Source organism: Rattus rattus, chromosome 6 (genome assembly GCF_011064425.1).
Source record: "Rattus rattus isolate New Zealand chromosome 6, Rrattus_CSIRO_v1, whole genome shotgun sequence".
Classification (NCBI taxonomy): Eukaryota; Metazoa; Chordata; class Mammalia; order Rodentia; family Muridae; genus Rattus; species Rattus rattus.
In genome coordinates, this window is record NC_046159.1 from 140702037 (window position 1) to 140721839 (window position 19803).

Genomic DNA, 19803 nt, shown 5'->3' on the forward strand with positions numbered 1-19803 from the left:
CCTGGGAGGCAGGAGCAAAGTGTCACATTTATTCAGGAACTGTCTAGGAAGAGGCCTGGTATGGATCTACAGCTTCTAGACTGGAGGCCCCACCCCTTCAGGCAGATAATCCCCTTCCTTCAAGTCTGAGCGAAGGTCCAGGATATCTGTGTCTCCTGGAGCAGCCCTGTCCATTTATCCCCATTCTTCATTTTCCTTTCATCCACCGCTTTGCAGCTCCTTTTACAAGCATCAAACCTCATTCTGGACTTACTCCAGGCTGACAGCTGGATCGATGCCAGATACAGGCCTCTCTAATTAGGGCTGAGTCATTGAGAAGACGGTGGTATTGTACAATTTCTTACCATTGTGTTTTGTGGGCCCCAGGCTGTACTTATGAAATTGGTTATTAAAATGTTCCCTAGGTTATTGTCCTGTGAACGTCCTCTCATTCCTCCAGTGAGTTTGATAAATAGGACTTCTGGCTCTATGTTAACCTCTTTTAGTTATTTAAATTTTATTGTTTTTATCTTATGTATCCGGTTGTTTTACCTGCATGTGTGCCTGTATACCACATTCAGGCCTGGTGTCTAGAGAAGCCAGAAGGCTTCGGATATCATGGGATGGGAGTTATAGACAGTTGTAAGCTACCATGTATGTTCTGGAAATTTATCTGGGTCCTCTAAAGAGCAGCCAGTACTTTTAACTACTGAGCTATCTCTCTAGCCCCAAGTCTTACCCAAATACTATACTTTCTTCCATTATTACCACTTAAGTTACTATTACATGATAGGACCTCTGTAGAATAAGATTTGATGGCCCCAAACCAGCATGGAAGGTGATGCCTTGCAGGCAAGGATGGCGTGAACAGTGGCCCTATCTCTTCCCAAGTTATCCCTTGTCATGTGGTCCTTCCACAGATAACTGCTCCCCCTGAGCACATGACCTGGAAGGAGATCTGTCCCCTTGCTCTACTCGGTGTAGTCCAGCCATGGGTGGTTGACTTTTGAGGTTGGACTACTCAAAGTACAAGCCTACAGACCCCTTCACTAATGAGATTCACCGCTTGTCAAAGTCTGAATCTTCACCCTAGAAGTTGGTAGAATAACAGATTTTTCAGTGTCTAGATTAGCTCTTCTGAAGGAGGAAAAAAAGAGAACAAAAACATGTCAGTCAAGCCCAGAAATTTGATATTTAAGTCCCAGATGACAGAATAGAAGACACAGCAGAATAACCATCTTCCACGGGACCTGCTTTTCTGGATTCCCGATCCATCTCTCTGTCACTAAGCCCCATGGTCTAAGCATCTGCTTCTGGGTGGTTAGTCCTAGACCCCACCTTACTCTGCCGCAGCCTGTGTCCTCCTCCCGCCTACAGAGTTAATAGCACCATCTTCTCTGCTCCCTAAAGGTCACCGATCACTGTGGTCTGGTAGCCCTGCACTCACCCGAGGCAGGACACATCAATGTGCTGTATGCTGGGGCAGCAGTCGCTCAGGAGCCTGTTTCAAGCATCTTTCCATCCCCACCACAGACGCAGGCCTTGTTCTGCCCACCATAGAACTGGAACTGCCAAACAAAATAAATAAAAATGGCAGCCTTATAGAGAACATGGCTTTCACAGTCAAAGTCACATGAATCAGAGCTGTATGTGTGAGTAATTCTAATCTGCCACAGGCTTGCATTACACATGCTGTAGCATCCTCTCCTGCTTTCTGATGTTATGCCATCTTTTGGCCCGTGACTTTGTCATTGTATATAATAATTTGTGACAGTTCTCTGCTGTTGAGATGATAGGGAAATGATTTTTTAAAAACTCTAGACTTGCATAAAGAACGGTCTGTTTTAAGCTTGGTGGAATTCCTTGACACATTAAAATAGTTTAAATGTAAATAGAAATACAGAGAGGGAGAGGGAGAGAGAGAGAGCGAGCGAGCGAGCCAGAGAGAGAGAGAGAGAGAGAGAGAGAGAGGAATTTCCTAAGGATTTCTTTGCCTGATTTAATCACACAGAGGGTGTCACCTGCTGGTGACAAGATGTTTCTGTTTTTGTGTGCAGCTGTTCCAATCATTTCCTTTCTCCCACCAATCTTTGTTTCAAATATAAAAGCCAGGAAATGGAAGATAATGGACTTGCCGTATTCTTGAACAAAGAAAGCTGGGTTTATTTACACTAAAGCATATAATTTTCGAGCCCAAATATCTGTTTTCAAAAAAAGAACCATTAAGCCTCCCAATTAGAACCTTTTCCTGATTTGTTTAGCTTCCCGGAAGCCTATTTTTAGCCTCCGAGACTAAATTTATCTAATTATCCTATTTGCCGTGATCGAACTGTGTTTGCAGTTTGCCGTCAGCTCTGTCTTCCTAACAACCAACTTCCGTTCACAGAAATACAACACCAGAGTGGGAGACAAAGGGACTCAGCTGTCGGGCGGGCAGAAGCAGCGCATCGCCATCGCGCGCGCCCTCGTCAGACAGCCTCACATCTTACTTCTGGATGAAGCGACTTCAGCTCTGGATACGGAGAGTGAAAAGGTGAGGACTTAAGTCGGGCTCTTTCTCTGCCTTAGTAGAGGACACTGCTCCAACAGCTGTTGCTCATGGTGGCTCCCAGTGGAGCTTAAACATGTCTGCCGCTGGCACTTAGGAGACCTCCAGTGATGAGAGGCAGATTAGTCATGAACCCTGTGTTTTCCTCCGTGCTCCACCCACAGTCCGCATGCTGGCGTCAGTCTGCTCCTGCAGGCAACAGCTCTGTAGCCTATGAGGAGCTCAAGGTGAGATGGTCGGAGTCTGACAGTGCCCTAAGAGGCCACTGCTGCTGCCTTCCAGCTTGAGAAAGAGATGAGCTATCTGAAAGGCAGATGGTCAAGAGATGTTTTCTGCGTCCTGTGATGGCTTTGTCTGGTGCCCCAGCTTCCTGTGTTATGTGGCAAGGCACAATGAGTGTTTTTAAATGATTGGGTATTTACAGCCTTACCTTAATATTAGATACCTTCTGTCTCAGATCTAATCTAAACTCACTCTTTTTCTTTCCTGATGTGGTAGACCCCTTAGTCTCTAAAGTCTATGTTACAGTTCACTTATACCACTGGTTTTTTTTTTTAACTGTTTGTTAATTTTTTTATTGTACAAAATAAGGACTTTGTTAAATTTTATACATTTTTAATCATTTACTTTGTTCATATTTACATCCTGATTACCTTCCTCCATCCATCATCCCACCAAATGGTTCCCTTTCTATTTTCACACTAAAGATAGATGTATTTTATATGTAAAGCGTATCTAGCTATTGTCACACCTAGAAAGAAAACAAACAATATGTTTTCCTCACACCTTGCTATCCTCTGTTCTTCTCCTCTTCTCCCTTTGAACCTTTACAAGCACCACAGAATCTCCCTTCTACCTTTATGTCATATATACCTTTAAATAGAAATTCCGAAAACAAGCGGCGTTGGTCTTTCTGGGTCTGCTTTATATCTTTTAACATGCTATCTCCAATCCCACTTTCCTTCTCCCTTATGGCAGAATAAAGCTTTGTCGTGTACGTGTTCCACATTTTCCTTCTTCATCCATCTGTTCTTGTGCATCTAGCCTGGCTCCCTAGCGTAGTTTATAAACAACATATAAACTCAGATATGCTAATAGCTACGGTGGTGAGTCGGAACCGTTAGGGACATGCGCAGGCGCAGGTATGAGTATGTTTCTGTCTTTGCTGTGAGGATCTCCCACGCTGATTTCCACAGTGGATGTCCCAGTTCTCACTCCTGCCAGCTCCCGAGAGGCTCTCTCTCCTCACCCCTGCCAGCACAGGCTGCTCTTCGTTCACGTGGTACCAAGCATTCTGGGTTCCATAAGATAGAGTCCTAGTAGTTTTTACAACACAACTGAAGAAGGACAGAGTGGGAAAATCCTGGGTCTGGTTATGGAGGGGGATCTGTGGGAAGAGGGCCGTTTCCATCATTAACTCTTTGGTGCGATTGTGAAACAGGTCGTCCAGGAAGCTCTGGACAAAGCCAGGGAAGGCCGCACCTGCATTGTGATCGCGCACCGCCTGTCCACCATCCAGAACGCAGACTTGATCGTGGTGATTCAGAACGGCCAGGTCAAGGAGCACGGCACCCACCAGCAGCTGCTGGCCCAGAAAGGCATCTATTTCTCGATGGTTCAGGCTGGAGCAAAGCGCTCATGAGCTGGGAGTATTTGAGGTGCTAAGTATTTCTAATATTGGTGTTCAAACATGGCATGTAACCAAAGTTAAAAGGTGAGCACTGTTAAAGGTAATTTCATCAAGACAAGAAGCCTTCAGAGACTTCATAATTAAATGAACCGAAATTGAAAAAAAATCATTAAACAGGGCCACATTTTTTAATTGTATTATGTGATTCAAGAGAACATATAGTTTTTTTTTTAAAAAGAAATGTGTAGTTTTGTTTCAGTCTTTTTTTATTTCCACCCTACTCCCTTAAATGATCATAAAGGCTGTAAAAAGTACTATTTTTTTAAATTGCCTATAAAAATTAAATTTTCATATAATTGGAGTCATCTGTTGTACATCTGAATTTATCTATTCTTCCAAGTAGAGTGCCGTAAATAAGTTCAGCTTTCAGGGAAAGTGGGTTTTAAGAACCTCTTGATTTTTTTTTTTTTTTTTTTTTTTTTTTTTGGTGAGATGGTTAAGTAATTTAAGTAATTTCCATTTGGGATGCCTTTCTGCACAAAGCCACTGTATAGCTGCTTCTTGGACTTGCCCACTGAACCGTTACAAACCCAGCACCCAGTTAGTGGGAAGTGAAATGAGGTTCAGTTATGAAGTATACATTGCTCACATGCACCTTAAATGTTTTGTATTGCTCTACAAAAGAGCCCTTCAGGGATCCCAATGCTTTTATAAGTTTATAAGTTTAATTACTCCTTGATTCTCCATTGTTTCTAGTACTTGGTCTCTTCCAAAGCTGGCCTACCTGACTAGAGATGTTTAAAATATGCATGATTCTCAACCCATCATGATACAAACAAGAGAACATCTCAAAAAGCTTAGCACTGACACAGTAAATGGGAGTGAGGATCACAAGCTCCGGGGACATATTTATTAGGGTAAATGTTATCCTCGATACATAAAATGCTCGTACAAAGAAATCAAGGTGGGAGGGGTTGGGGATTTAGCTCAGTGGTAGAGCACTTGCCTAGCAAGTGCAAGGCCCTGGGTTCTGTCCCCAGCTCCGGAAAAAAAAAAAAGAGAGAGAGAGAGAGAGAGAGAGAGAGAGAGAGAGAGAGAGAAATCAAGGTGGGCTGAAGAGATGGCTCAGTGGTTGGGAGCACTGACTACTCTTCCAGAGGTCCTGAGTTCAAATCCCAGCAACCACATATTGGCTCACAACCATCTGTAGTGAGATCTGATGTCCTCGTCTGGTATGTCTGAGGACAGCTACAGTGTACTCATATATGATAAACAAACAAATCTTTTAAAAAAAAAAAAGAAATCTATGAGCAAATGCTATACGATCAAGCCATTCCCAACAAGAATTGCATGACAAAAAAATGTGCAAATTTCAATAATAAAAAAAATATACTGGTTCAGCCTAGTTTACATAGCAAGTTCCAGGATAGCCAGGGCTACGCAGAGAAACCATGTGTTGAAAAACAAAACAAAACAAAAGTTTAGTAACTTCCTGATAAAGAGGGTATATTTATTGTGATACTGGTTTACTTAAATGCTAACATAGCAGGTGTTTTAAGTGAGCACATGCTTCAAGATAGCAATATCAATTCTTGAAATTTAGTTAAGATTGCCTATAATATCAAAAAGTGTACAGCTTTAATGTTAACAATAGTTGAGCATTATGGCACGTACCTGTAATTCTAGGACTCCAGGCGCTGAGGCAGGAGGATCTTGAGTTGAAGGCCACCCCTGCTGCAAAGCAAGTCTCAAGCCAGTCTAGGATACAATAAAACTGTGCCTTAAAGAAACAGAAATCAAATCTATTTATCTTAACGTAAGAGAGTTTCTTTAAAATGAAATAAAAAGCGTTAATGCTTTCATTGCAGTCACCAATTAGCATAGCGTGTAATCTTTTACAAAGCTAAGCTGGACAGCAGGCCAGATGGCCAAATGAGAACCTAGAACTTGCCTCGCCTCCACAGAGAAGCAGTCCGGAGCTGCATTCTGGCGTGAGTGGTACTGGTCAGAGTGAAGGTGGCAGCAAGGGAGAAGCAGGAAGCTGCACAACCCAGAGACCTAGGGTAGAAACCCAGGGAGTAGGAGAAAACATGCCAACAAATTGTGATCCTTGTTCCCCAGCTGAGGCCCCACATCAGGGAAGAGAGTGTGTAGCAAAGTCCCAGAGACCCCATAATAGTAGATACCAGCACCTTCCCCAAGGTCAGGAGGGACAGGTTTGTAGCCCAGTTCAGAAAGCTTCTGGTAGTCTGCACTGTGATTTCTCCAGGTTAGTCAGATTAGCACCAAGGGCCCCCAAACAGGCCATGAAACATAAAATAAGCGGTGGCCACCAACAGCTCAGGACTCCCACAGCAAGATAAAGGGATACTTGGGGACAGTCGACAAAAGAAGACAAAGAGAATTAGGTGGCAGGGGCGGGCCAGCTTCAGGAATTCTGCATTGGGGAATGTGCTCAGACTGCTGACACCCCAACCCTAGTCAATTGTTTTCAACTTTAGGAGTCCTTAAATCCCTATAAATCTTATATATTAATTTACAACAGACTGAATTCTGAGTAAAATGGGCTTCCAAGATAAGCCTGTCCCTCTCCTGGAAGTGTCTGCCCTGGGGAGGCAAAATGAAGGGACAGGGAGAGGAGGGGAGAGGAGGTGTGAGCCTGATTGGATCAAGGCCATTGCTTCTCGGCTGAGCCCACTCTCCAGGGAGTGGATTCCTGTTTTTACAGAACCTAAAGATGGAAGAGAGAACAGGCAAATAAAACAGAAACTCTCTCTTCTCTTGGTTACGCATCCGGAGCACAGTAGGTCCCCAAGTTGACATGATAAGTATTAGGGTTCCTGGTTCGATCCGGGTTTCAGCACCAATGTTAGGTTTTCGAATTTCGGTCCGTGCCGAGACAGAACACATCCCACCACCACGGTTCCATGTGGAGAGGTTTAATGAGAGAAGAGTAGAAGAGCGGAAAGGCGGCCGGCCAATGGGCACGTGGAGGGGGTAGGAAGGGGAAGGAGGCAAGAGCAGAGTAAGAACAAAGAGTAAGAGAGGAGTAAGAGAGGGCAAGCAGCCCACTTTCACAGGGTCAGGCCAGCTGGCTGTTGCTAGGCAACTGTGGGGCGGAGCATACCTGGCTGCGGCCTGGTAGCTGTGGGGGTGGAGCTTAGACAATACCAACAACAAGAAGAATGCAGGCCACGGTTTACTAGTCAACCTGTCAGAAGGGTAAGAAAAACGGATACAAAAAGAGGAGCTAGTGAAAAGTCCTAAGCCGTGTCTAAGGGTTAAGCTAAGCCCTGCCCATCACCCAGGGTATTAGAATAGCAGCAGCTTCTTAGCAGAATTATTACAGGCCAAGAGAATACGGAATAAAAGTAAAACCCTAAGACAAGCCAATGCGGAGAGAGTTCATCACCTCCAGAGGAGCCTTACAAAATACACCTGGAAGAACACCTGGGAGCTACTTAAACCAGGGAAGGGAGCATAAGTCTCAAACTCTAGCCATCAGAAGATGGAGGCCAGAGGATCATCAATTCCTGACCCCCACTAGCTACATAGTAGGATCCTGTGTCAATGAGAGAGGAAGAGAGGGGAGCGAAAGAAATATAAGGGATGAAAATTTTGTAAATCAAAAGAATGACAAACACGTTTTTATTGTCTCATCCATTACATGGCCCACAGAATTAACTAAGCAGGAGTAAACCTTTTTAGGTCATTTCTAACTGAATGTAATGGACTAAATTGTTAGAAGTGAAAGACACAGATCTGTTCAATAAAGAGAAAAAGAAAAGTGTTCCCTAAGTGAAACGGTGTACAAAGATATCTATACACATAATCAACAAAAGCACCCTGGGCTAGGTCCATTTGTACAAAGCAGACATAAAGACAGAACCGCAAGGGACAGGAGGGTCATGAGGTAACACTCCAAGGGCCACAGGATGAGATATGACAACTATGTTCACCTCATGTAGCAATATAAGGCAAACATTATTAGCTATGTGCTCTAAGAAACAATAATGAGTCTGCAACACCCTATTTTACTGCCCACATCAAACCAAACCAAAAAGGAAAAAATGGCCAAGAAACTTTGTAGCTGTAGACCAGCAGAATCTGAAAGCAGCTTACAGAACTGTTCACCAAACAGCTGCAGAATAAACTTTTCGTCAGCACATGGGACATTTTCCAGAGTATTTCTTATACTATGCAACAAAACAAACCTCAATAAACTTTAGTGAAATGAAGTAAGAACAATTACCACCATTAAACGCAACCAGAAATCAGCAGAAGAGGCAGTAAAAAATACAAATGCATGGAGACCTCACAATACTCTACTGAATGAAAAACACCAGCTCTACCTCTCTTGGGCATATACCCAAAAGATGCCCCAACATATAAAAAAGACATTGCTCCACTATGTTCATCGCAGCCTTATTTATAATAGCCAGAAGCTGGAAAGAACCCAGATGCCCTTCAACAGAGGAATGGATACAGAAAATGTGGTACATCTACTACAATGGAATATTACTCAGCTATCAAAAACAACGACTTTATGAAATTAAATAGGCAAATGGTTGGAACTGGAAAATATCATCCTGGTGAGCTAACCCAATCACAGAAAGACATACATGGTATGCACTCACTGATAAGTGGCTATTAGCCCAAATGCTTGAATTACCCTAGATCCTAGAACAAATGAAACTCAAGACGGATGATCAAAATGTGAATGCTTCAATCCTTCTTAAAATGAGGGGAAAAAGAATACCCTTGGCAGGGAAGAGAGAGGCAGAGATTAAAACAGAGACTGAAGGAACACCCATTCAGAGCCTGCCCCACATGTGGCCCATTCATATACAGCCACCCAATTAGACAAGATGGATGAAGCAAAGAAGTGCAGACTGACAGGAGCCGGATGTAGATCGCTCCGGAGACACAGCCAGAATACAGCAAATACAGAGGCTAATGCCAGCAGCAAACCACTGAACTGAGAATAGGACCCCCGTTGAAGGAATCAGAGAAAGAACTGGAAGAGCTTGAAGGGGCTCGAGACCCCATATGTACAACAATGCCAAGCAACCAGAGCTTCCAGGGACTAAGCCACTACCTAAAGACTATACATGGACTGACCCTGGACTCTGACCTCATAGGTAGCAATGAATATCCTAGTAAGAGCACCAGTGGAAGGGGAAGCCCTGGGTCCTGCTAAGACTGAACCCCATGAACTAGACTGTGGGGGAGGGCGCAATGGGGGAGGGGTTGGGAGGGGAACACCCATAAGGAAGGGGAGGGGGAGGGGATGTTTGCCCGAAACCGGGAAAGGAATAACACTGAAATGTATATAAAAATACCAAGTTAATAAAAAAAAAATTATTCTACCAAATAGGAATAGACACACAACAACCTGAAGCATCTGGTATAAACAGAAGCAGCATAAAGGGGGCCTTTGGGGGCTGCGGATACCAATCAGTGGTGAAAGAACTCCCATAGTGTGTTTGAGTCCCTGACCCAATGCCAAATACTGCAAAATGGGGGAGAAGAGGGGCAAAAGCAATGAACGCTATCCCACAATGCAATCCAAAAGTGCACAACCAGAACCTGGAAAACAAGGAGACACAAAGTTAGTAGAGTAGAGCAAAGACCAGAGAATAAACAAAGGAGATAAAAAGAACACAGCTTCCTCAAATACAACAAAAGGCTAAAAAATACATATACTACATTATATTAGAATATTACATTATTATTTATTATTATATACTATAATATATCATTATATAGTATGTGTCATATATGTTATATGTCATTAAGAATATTATGTATGATGCATATGTAATATATCATATTATATGTGATTATGTTATATAATATGTATATGTTATATATCACACTATATACGATATCATATGATACATAATATATAGTTATATATTGTGATATGTAATGTACCATATATGGTGTCATATATGTAATATATGTAATATAATATATCGTGTATTATATACCACATATCATATATGATATATATTAAACAAGTTGGACATGATGGACGAAAGATAAAGACTTGTTGAGATGGTGCTGTGACTGACGGAGCTGAGGTACTCCATTAGAGAAAGAACTTGTTTACATGAACACAGGTATTCAAGGCGTGGCCCTGTGACAGCTATTCATGGTTGTCAACTACATTTTGGAATTAACTAAAAAGTCAAGTCACTAAGCACACCTGTAGGGTATTTTTAGTTAATTGGATCATACGGTAGGAAGACTTACCTTATATCCCGATCACTCAAGTTGGGAAAAACTATCCTAAATCTGGGCCACACCTTCTCATGGCCGCCTACATAGAGGACAAGGAAGGGAAAGGCCTCTGCTCTCTGCATGCTTGCTTCTGCTCTTGCTTCACCAACATTGGGATCGCTTCTTCAGGGTTCCAGAGTGTAGTGAACACCAGCTGATACATCCAGCCTTGTTGACTGAACAAGTACTGGATTCTTGAACTTTCTATCGGGAGAAAGCCATTGTTGGACTAGCTGGACCATAGCCTGTAAGTCACTCTAATAAATCCACTTTCTGTATCCATATATGGATTCATTTTGTAAGTTTTGTTTGTCTAAAGAACCCTGACTGATACAGGCTTTCAGGACACCCACGAAATACAGGCGGGTTCATCTGGTGAGTATATTCCTTTTCTAGCCTGGGCTTGATTTCTGTTGTTCCATCTCAAAAGTTATCCAGTGAGGCAGGACTCTGAACAGCGACGGCCCTCTGTTTGACTCACCAGCATCAGCCTCTGAAGTTCCAGCCAATTCGAGCTTCGACCTGTTCTGATAGACAAAGCACCCATTTGTCTTCAGGTCCCATAGCAAGTCCTTTTATAAAAATCCAGTTTTGCTTACTCAGCTCAGAACCCTGGTGCTCCAGGTTAGCAGACCTTTGAAAGGGAGGATCACTTTACAGCACTGTGCTACCGAGGTTGGCAACCGCCTGAGCATACAGCAAAGGGGCAGGAAGTACCAAACTCTGGTCCTGTTTGTCTCTGCCCTTGTGTCAGGTTTCCTGGAAATTAACACAAGATAGAGCAACAGTATTCTTAGCTAAAGCCTTATAATTCTGCCTACACACACAGAGAGAGAGAGAGAGAGAGAGAGAGAGAGAGAGAGAGAGAGAGAGAGAAGAGAGGGGGCAGACAGACAAATAGACAGAGACAGAATGACACAGAGAGACAAGGAGACAGTTCATCAAAACCTAGTTAGAACAAGTGGGGATGGGGAGAGGAGGGAGGACGGGAGAAGGAGGAGGTGAGAGCTCCAGGCAGAGGAAATCACACCTGAAGGAGCATTTGAAGATCAAGACTGAGACCTATGGCTAGAGTGTGCTGAGCCAGGCTCAACATGGGTTGAGATGCCCTGGTACATGAACAGGGACCATCTTAACCCTGCAAGCCCTACCTGACAAGGTGGCAGTTAGATTTATTTTTGATTGAAGACAAGATCCCAAACTATGATGACAATCCTGGCTCTCTAAACCAAACCCCCTTCCTATGAGAAGAAACCAAAGTCCTATGAAGTGGTTTGAACCTACAGAGTCCTTGGTACTCAGCCAGCATCGCATGCCAGCGGTGTGAACAGGCCTGTCACGTACTCAGGAAGCTGCAGCCTCAGCTGGTGTCTGCCCACAGGTTTCTGAGACAAGAACTGAATCCAGCCAGTCCGTAGAACTACAAGTGGTCAGAAACACCAAGCAAGTCAAGCCATGGGATAACCAGAGCCAGTACGGTTCTGCATGCCATTAAACTCAGCTTTCCTGATCATCAAAAGAAATCCTGTGACTATCGGATCCTGACAGGTGGCTCTTGTGCACTGCGCCTGATAACTCCACCAACAGTGCACACACCGAAAGTCCTCAGTACAAATATTTGTTGAATGAAACAAAATGACGTGCTGTTCTGGGAGGAGAAAAAGCATTTAGACAAATGATCGTATTGGGACACTTCCACAATGACATTACTATGTCCCACTTGGAATGTCAAACACTAAGGTGAAAGACCTCTCTGTCCTTGGAGAAATTAGAATAGCAAAGAGAAACCTCTGCTCGCGGTCAAAGATAAATAATGAAATGTTTTCGCCTGGACTCTTTCAAAAGAGCCTAAGTGACCTTTGAGTTGAAACCTGAGAGTTTTTCCCTTTCTCTGTGAGCAACCAGATTTAAATATTTCCCTCTCATTGATTGCTGCTTTGTGGTAGACAACACCTAGGCTCTAAAGTCAGAGAAGCCCAAGTTTCTGTCTAGGCCAGTAGTTTTGGCTCATGGTTCCTTGGACAAGGTACTTATTTCTCAAAGACCGTATTTCCCCACTGGCTAATAACGGTGGTGATGGTGGTGATGATGATGATGATGATGGTGGTGGTGGTGATTTCTTTCACCAGTTGCTTTACTGAATTGCTTAGGTACTAAATATAATAAAAGCACTTAGGATAATGATCAGTTATGTAGAACACCAGAAAAATAAAATGTTGACTGCGTTTTAGCTCGCAGTTTTCTTCATCTTCAAAAACACTGCTCTCTTGGATGAAAGTAAGACTTTATTTGGTATCGATTGTTTTAGATGCCTTCTAGAATGCAAGTTGGAAGCACAATAATAAGAGAAGGGGCTCTCATCTCAAGACTCAGTGTTGCGATGGCGCCATGATGGCAAGCCTTTGGGGAGAAGTGGAGTGCCGAGATGAGGAACCACGTTTGGAGTGCTCAGAGGGTGGCGAAGCTTCCCACGTAACCCATATCCGGCTACTCTTCAGTGACTGGATAAATTAATGACGCACATCCACTCAGTGGGCTAAAAGGAGCACTGGAACGGAACGAGTCATGAATAAGGGGGAAACCAAAATGCAAACCAAGAGAAAGAAGCCAGCCTGAGACAGTGCACATAGTAGGTTTCTCATATGTGACATCCTGGGTAAGGCAAAGCCATGCACATTATAGGACCACAGGGGCCAGGTATGAACAGAAAGGGAAGCTGAATAGAAAAGACATCAAAGATTTTATTTTTAGGGCAATGAGATTATTCTGTAAGAAACTGTAGTAGTAGTAGCTGGACGTCACGGTAGACTTGCTCAGATTCACAGAACGTACAGTACCAAGGGTGATTCACTACTGAGAAAGCACTGTAAAGTGTAGGCTGAAGATGGTTTTCCATAGCTGTTCTCCAATTGTAACAAATATTTCTCTCTGGTGGGAAAATCTTTAAAATTATTACTATTATTACTATTATTATTTATTATTATTTATTATTATTATTTTCTTGTGTGTGTGTGTGTGTGTGCATGCCGCAGAACCAGTGTGGAGATCAGAAGGCAACTTTCCAGAGAACTTATAGGAAACCTCTGTGCCTTTATTCAATTTTGTTTTATAAATCTGAAACTACTCTAGAAAGACTATAGCATACTAAATAAATAATAAAATGAAAAGGCTTTATGGACATCTAAGGTTATATTCATCAGACAGACAGTGGAGGGGTGGGGGCGGGAGATTCTGGGCAGGGGTCAAACCATTTAATTTAGGGAGGTGGGGACAAGGGAGTTAGAGGGAGCACAACTCCTCCTCCTCTTTAATTGGGAGCTTGAAAAAGAATGACAGTTGTCTGTCTTAGGACTATTTTTTTTTTATATATTTAGGCCACTTCACAGTGGCCACGTCCTTGTTCAGAATTTGATATGAAAATGTTTGCCTTCCTGGAAGAGCTCATTGTCATTCCTCAACTGTGTCCACAGCAAAACATCCTGTTTAGGGGAAGGAAGGGCCTGAGAGGAATGGGGAAGGGGAATAAACGGGGACTCAGGGGGAACGTGATCAGACTGTCACAAATACTAGCTTCAAAATGTCCTTACGAATTCAGTACTGTGTACAGTGGATATATTTGTCTACATATCTATATGTCTATATGTCTATATATCTCTATATATCAATCACATGAGCCATAGGAAGCACACACTCACACCCTCAGCTTGATCTCTGGGGGATGAATCACATTTTGTTAGGCACAGGGTCAATGTAAGCATGACTGGGAAAAAATCTTGGTCAGCATGGGCAATGACCCCATTACTCCTGCTCTTTATAGTTTAAACAGATGACTCATGCAGAACCCATGGATTTTTCCATGTTGTTTTGAGAACGTACCAGTTTCAACCAAGCTGTGGATGATACTACCTGCGTGTCTGAAAATCCCCGTAGCTGCAATAGTCAACTGCATTAGGCTGAAACATTTGGTGTCAGGGAGCCCAGATTTCTGGACAGAGACACAACCTGGAGAGATGAGCCAAATGGAGATGATCAGAAAAAAAGTAGAAAAGCAAACTTTAATTTTGAATCCGAAAATAATTGTGTGTGTGTGTGTGTTGCACACACAGCAAAGCACACATATAGAGATTAGAGGATAACTTGTAAGAGTAAGTTCTCTCCTTCCACCTTCTGACTTCTGGGGACTGAACTCAGAACCTCTGGCTGAATGATATCACAGGCCTAGAAAAGACACCTTAAAGATTTCCTCTGGTATGAGTACTGAAAAAAGTGTTTAAAAAGTGAGGAGCTAGATACAGCACACTGATGTTTTTCATTAGTTTGTATTTATGCATTAGTCTTTTGCATATACTTAATTCTGAAAGAGATCATTAAAACCTTTATGGGTGCGGGGGACACTGGGAATTGAAACCAAGGTCTCCATTTTGGTAGGCAAGGGATCTACCATGGAGCTACCTCCCCATCCTACCCCATACACCAGCCGATAGGAGGCCCTGACACATATACAGCAGAGGACTCTCTGGTCTGGCCTCAGTGAGAGAAGGATGCACCTAACCCTCCAGAGTCTTGAGGCCCCAGCAACTGGGGAGGGCCGCTGGAGTAGGGATGGAGAGTGGGGGTGGGGACATCCTCTTGCAGATGGGGGTGGGGTAGGGGTTGGGGGAGGAATGGCGTGGGGATCAGTGGTGGTGGTGATGGTGGTGTTGGTGGGGTTGTTGGGGTTGTTGGACCAGGAGGGAGATGAAGACTGTGAAAAGGGATTAAAGAATAAAAGAAAATTCAAAAAAGAAAAGAAAGAACTTAGTCCACAAACTTAAACTATGCATTTGTAGATGACGAAATAATTTTGAAACATTTCAATTCAGAATAACTGCTGTATTTACCATGTAACTGTCCACTGTCGTGACTAAAGAAACAGAATATGGGCTGTGTCTACATTCGTGTTTACTGCTTTTTCCCTGAAAACAAAACAATGGCTTGTTGTATAAAAGCCCCCATGGAATGCCATTTTCCCTTCCTTCTGAAAACAGGCTCAGCTCTGAAGCTTAAAAAGGGTGTGCACACATCTGTGGGGTTTGTCCTTATTTGTGCATTCCTAGGAGCACATTAGGCTGTTTGGAAAATTGGTGGCTTTTCTTAATCACAGTTTTATTAATGTTCATATACATGGTAGAGATTAATTTAGAAATAAAAGTTTAACATTATTTGAATGATGATTATAATTATCAAAATTATATTCTTTCCGGGTTCTTTAATTTAAATCAAAGGCATGCACTTCTATATATGAAGATGCCATAAGCATAAAAATTAAATAAAAATTTATTGGGAAAAATTTCATGTTGAGACTGTAACTGAATTGCCTGAGCAGACTTCCAACTTGCGGTTCATCTTCTTCGGTAGCTGGGATTCCAGGCATGCTAGTTGAATGATTATCTTTTTCAGTAAATATGGATGAAAATGAAATTAAATTTATTAATTAATACAGATAATTAAATTTCAGTGCAATTTAAGTTCTTGAACGTTGTATTTACACTACATACCAGTACTGCAGGCCACGGCTAAGATCATAAATTGACTTTAAAACTTGCTCACATTAGATCCCAGAGGGCAGAGGAACCCCACAGGAAGACCAACAGAGTCAACTAACCTGGACCCTTTGGGTTCTCAGAGTCTGAACCACCAACCAAAGAACACACACCGGTTGATCCTAGGCTTCCTCGTTCATATGTAGCAGATATGCAGTTTGACCTTCATGTGGGTCCTCAACAACCAGAATGGGGGCTATCCCAAAAGCTGTTGCCTGTATGTGGGTTACATTCGACTAGCTAGGCTGCCGTACCCAGGAGACCTCCAACCTGCTCAGGGCAGGATCGGGAAAGAATTGTGCGAGGAAGTGACCAGGAGGAGGCCAATAAGCAGGATGTAAAGTAAATAAGTAAAAAAAAAAAAAATTAAATTGCCTACATAGAGATCTCTTCATGCTCTGTATACCTCCCTAAGTTTCAGTTTGTGTTTTAGTTTCCTTGTCTAGTTCCTACTCTGTAGTTGTTTTCACTTACTGAGGGCTGAGCCTGCATCTCAACTGTTCTCTTCTCCTGCCTTCTCCATGCTCAACCCTTCCTTGGGTACAGAAAGCAACGTATAAACTATGAGTGGACACTGACAGTCAGGAAAGGGTCGGGGACTTGCCAGTTTCCTGATTCCTCTATGTGAGACATGTGCCGCATACCTTCTGTTTACCCTCCCTGTCTAGTCTCCACCCTTCTCATCACGCTACTCTCTACCCCAAGTGGTTAACTTCCCTGGGTTCAGCTGAATGAGAACCCAAGAGACGGGTGGGCATCATGGCCCTTCTCAAGGCAGTACTGACTTAAGACAGCTTCTAGTAACTGCCGCCCACCCCGAAACTTGTCTGGAGAGACAATACCCCTGTTCAGAACTTTGTGTGGCCTTTAAGATAGTTCACTACTATTATGGAGTTCCTACTCTTGCCTGTGTTTTGTCTTTTTGATTGTGAATACTTCTGTCATGGCACCATGCTGGAATGACCAAACTTGGGTATGACATTTTTCCTTCCAGAGACCCTGACTGAAACAGTTTAACTATTGCAATAACAACAAAAATCCATACGTCGTAGGCCTGGGAGATGGCTCAGTGGGTAAGCACTGAGCAAGTATGAGGGCCTGAACTTGAATGCACAGAAGCCACGTGGAAGCCGTATACAGAGTAGGAACATCTATAATCACTGCACTCCTGTGAGAAAATGAGAATAGAAACAGACAAGGATAGGTCACTCCTCGGCAGGACTGTGTTTTGTCTGAGTAAAAGCTGAATTTTAAAGTAATGGACTAATTAACCTGGAGGAAGACATTTTAAGCCTGCAGAACATTTAGGATATAGTATGGATTTTTCTGGTTCCTTTTAGGCAGTTTTACTATAAGGATAATGGGTAAAAGGCAGGATAGAATGACTTGAAAAAAATAAAGACACAGTTTGGCCAGAAGAATGAGTCTATTTAGAGGTGAGGATAAATACAACTGACTATTAAAGAAATAGGCTCCATTAAAAAGAAATCAAGTATTTTGCACTGAGAAAATAGGGAAGATGTGTTAAGGGCATCTCATGAATCAATTAGCTATCAACCACAATATGATCATGGGGGTGGGAGGGGTGGGGATCTTCAATCTGGAGACTTCGCTTTGAGAAAAGAGCTCTCTACAGAGTCTGGACATATCAATTCTCTTGAAAAGTCTTTCCTGTGCTCAGCTGCTTAGCCATTCAAGGCAGACAGGATCTGATGGAGCCTTGGTATTGTCCACATGATTCTGGTTGTGTGGGCATGAAGAGTTATGGGGGTGGAGAGGCTTCCTCTTTGATTTTCAAGGAAATGCCAAGCGGTCATGTAATGTGTGGCTGGGTCTAATACTTCAGACAGCCTCTGAGGGGCCTGTGTGAAGCTCAGTCTACGATGGTGACTCCAGGATCTGGGAAGTGCTATGAACACAGATTGTTTATAAAAGAAAACCTCAGATGGTGAGCAGAGTCCAGGAGAGAAGCCTCCGGAACGGGGCTGCCCTAGCTTGTTGGAGCCCAAAATTAAGGCTGCTGGATATACAGTAATAGAATTTAATATTTAACCTTATAGGCTTCTGTCTTGTTTTAGTTTCATCCATTTTTGCTTTTCTGCCATTCTTCAGTTTGGGGGCTGGGGATGTTTATTCTATTCCACCATACACCGTAAATATATAGTTTCCCTTTAATTTTACCTTGGCTCATGGCTAAGACTTTCTCTTGAGGCTCAGTGGTCTTTGAATTTGGACTTTGAACTGCTAAGACTGTAAGTTCTCTTAGAAATGGATCAAATGAATTTTGTATTATTAGGCAGCTATGAGTGTTTTGGAGGCTATGGACAGACTATTTTGGTTTGAATAATTAAATGTACCTACAGCTTGTGTGTTTAACACTTGTTCCCCAGCTGGTGAAGCTCTTGGGAAATATAGAAACCTTACATGGGGCTGACCTGGAAAAGGCACTCCTTTAAAGATTATACCTGGAACCGGACCCCTTCCTTTCCCTCCTGCTTTCCATCCACTATAAGGCGAAGAAGTCATTCTGCACCACAAGGTTCTGCCCAAGTGCTTGGGGCCAAGCCACCAACTGAACCCTCCCATACCATGAGCAAAATTAATCACTCCATCCCCCACCTTAAAAAATTCAGTAATACAGCAAATACAGAGGCGAATGCCAGCAGCAAACCACTGAACTGAGAATAGGACCCCTGTTGAAGGAATCAGAGAAAGAACTGGAAGAGCTTGAAGGGGCTCGAGACCCCATATGTACAACAATGCCAAGCAACCAGAGCTTCCAGGGACTAAGCCACTACCTAAAGACTATACATGGACTGACCCTGGACTCTGACCTCATAGGTAGCAATGAATATCCTAGTAAGAGCACCAGTGGAAGGGGAAGCCCTGGGTCCTGCTAAGACTGAACCCCCAGTGAATGTGATTGTTGGGGGGAGGGTGGCAATGGTGGGGAGGGGAACCCACATAACGAAGGGGATGGGGAGGAGTTAGGAGGATGTTGGCCCGGAAACCGGGAAAGGGAATAACACTCAAAATGTAAATAAGAAATACTCAAGTTAATAAAAAAAAAAAATTTTGTCCAAAAAATTCAGTAATAAATTCTGGGGAAATAAAGCAGGCCTGTTGTTTTCTATCTGTTCTGCTGAATACAACTAAAATTACTGAATGATACATCTGGAAAAAAAAAATGAGGACGATTCTGAAAACTGGAGATAGTACAGCAGACTGACCAAAGGTCTTGGGACTCAAAGAACAGCACTCGGTATTGAGTTCCTGATTTGTTGAGTTCCTGGTTTGTTTCCTTGTTTCCTCATTGGTTCTAGCTGAAGGATTGGAAAGACTCCGGAAATGACAACAAGCAGAGACAAAAGCCCCTTCCCTCGAGCCAAAGGACCTAGAAGGCGAGCACTTTGAGAAATGAGTTCCCCACAGCTCCTTGGTGGCTCGAAGAGCTCCACCTTTCTATAGTGGAGCACAGACGCTGGCAGGAGTGTGTGGCAAAGCAAAACCGCTTATATAACAAGTCACAGAGCAAAGAAAAAGAGGAAGGAACTGTAGCCCCACAGTCCCCCTTCAAAATGTCCTCTAATGATCTGGGCTCCACCCCTTAAAGATTCTAGCATTTCTCCAGAGTGCACCTCTGGGGACCAGGCCTTTAACACATGGACATTTATGGAGCATGCCAGACCCAATCTTTAGCAGCCTGGAAAGCAAAATACTGGGATGTTGCTGTAAAATTATAAAATGGGGCTGTCTTTCACCCCCACTAGATTCAGCAC

At 43.1% G+C, this 19803-nt stretch overlaps 1 protein-coding gene across 3 annotated transcripts in view; it reads left to right on the forward strand.

Moving 5' to 3' along the window:
* Abcb4 (ATP binding cassette subfamily B member 4) overlaps positions 1-19803 on the forward strand; it is a 215940-nt gene that overhangs the window by 125484 nt on the left and 70653 nt on the right. For 2 of the 3 annotated variants that reach the window (XM_032907036.1, XM_032907035.1), the window contains one exon: positions 2366-2512. In XM_032907036.1, coding sequence (XP_032762927.1) covers positions 2366-2512 — 147 coding nt within the window. Of the gene's footprint in view, positions 1-2365; positions 2513-3968; positions 4557-19803 lie in introns of those variants that run through there. The other variant, XM_032907037.1, reaches the window with a different exon arrangement.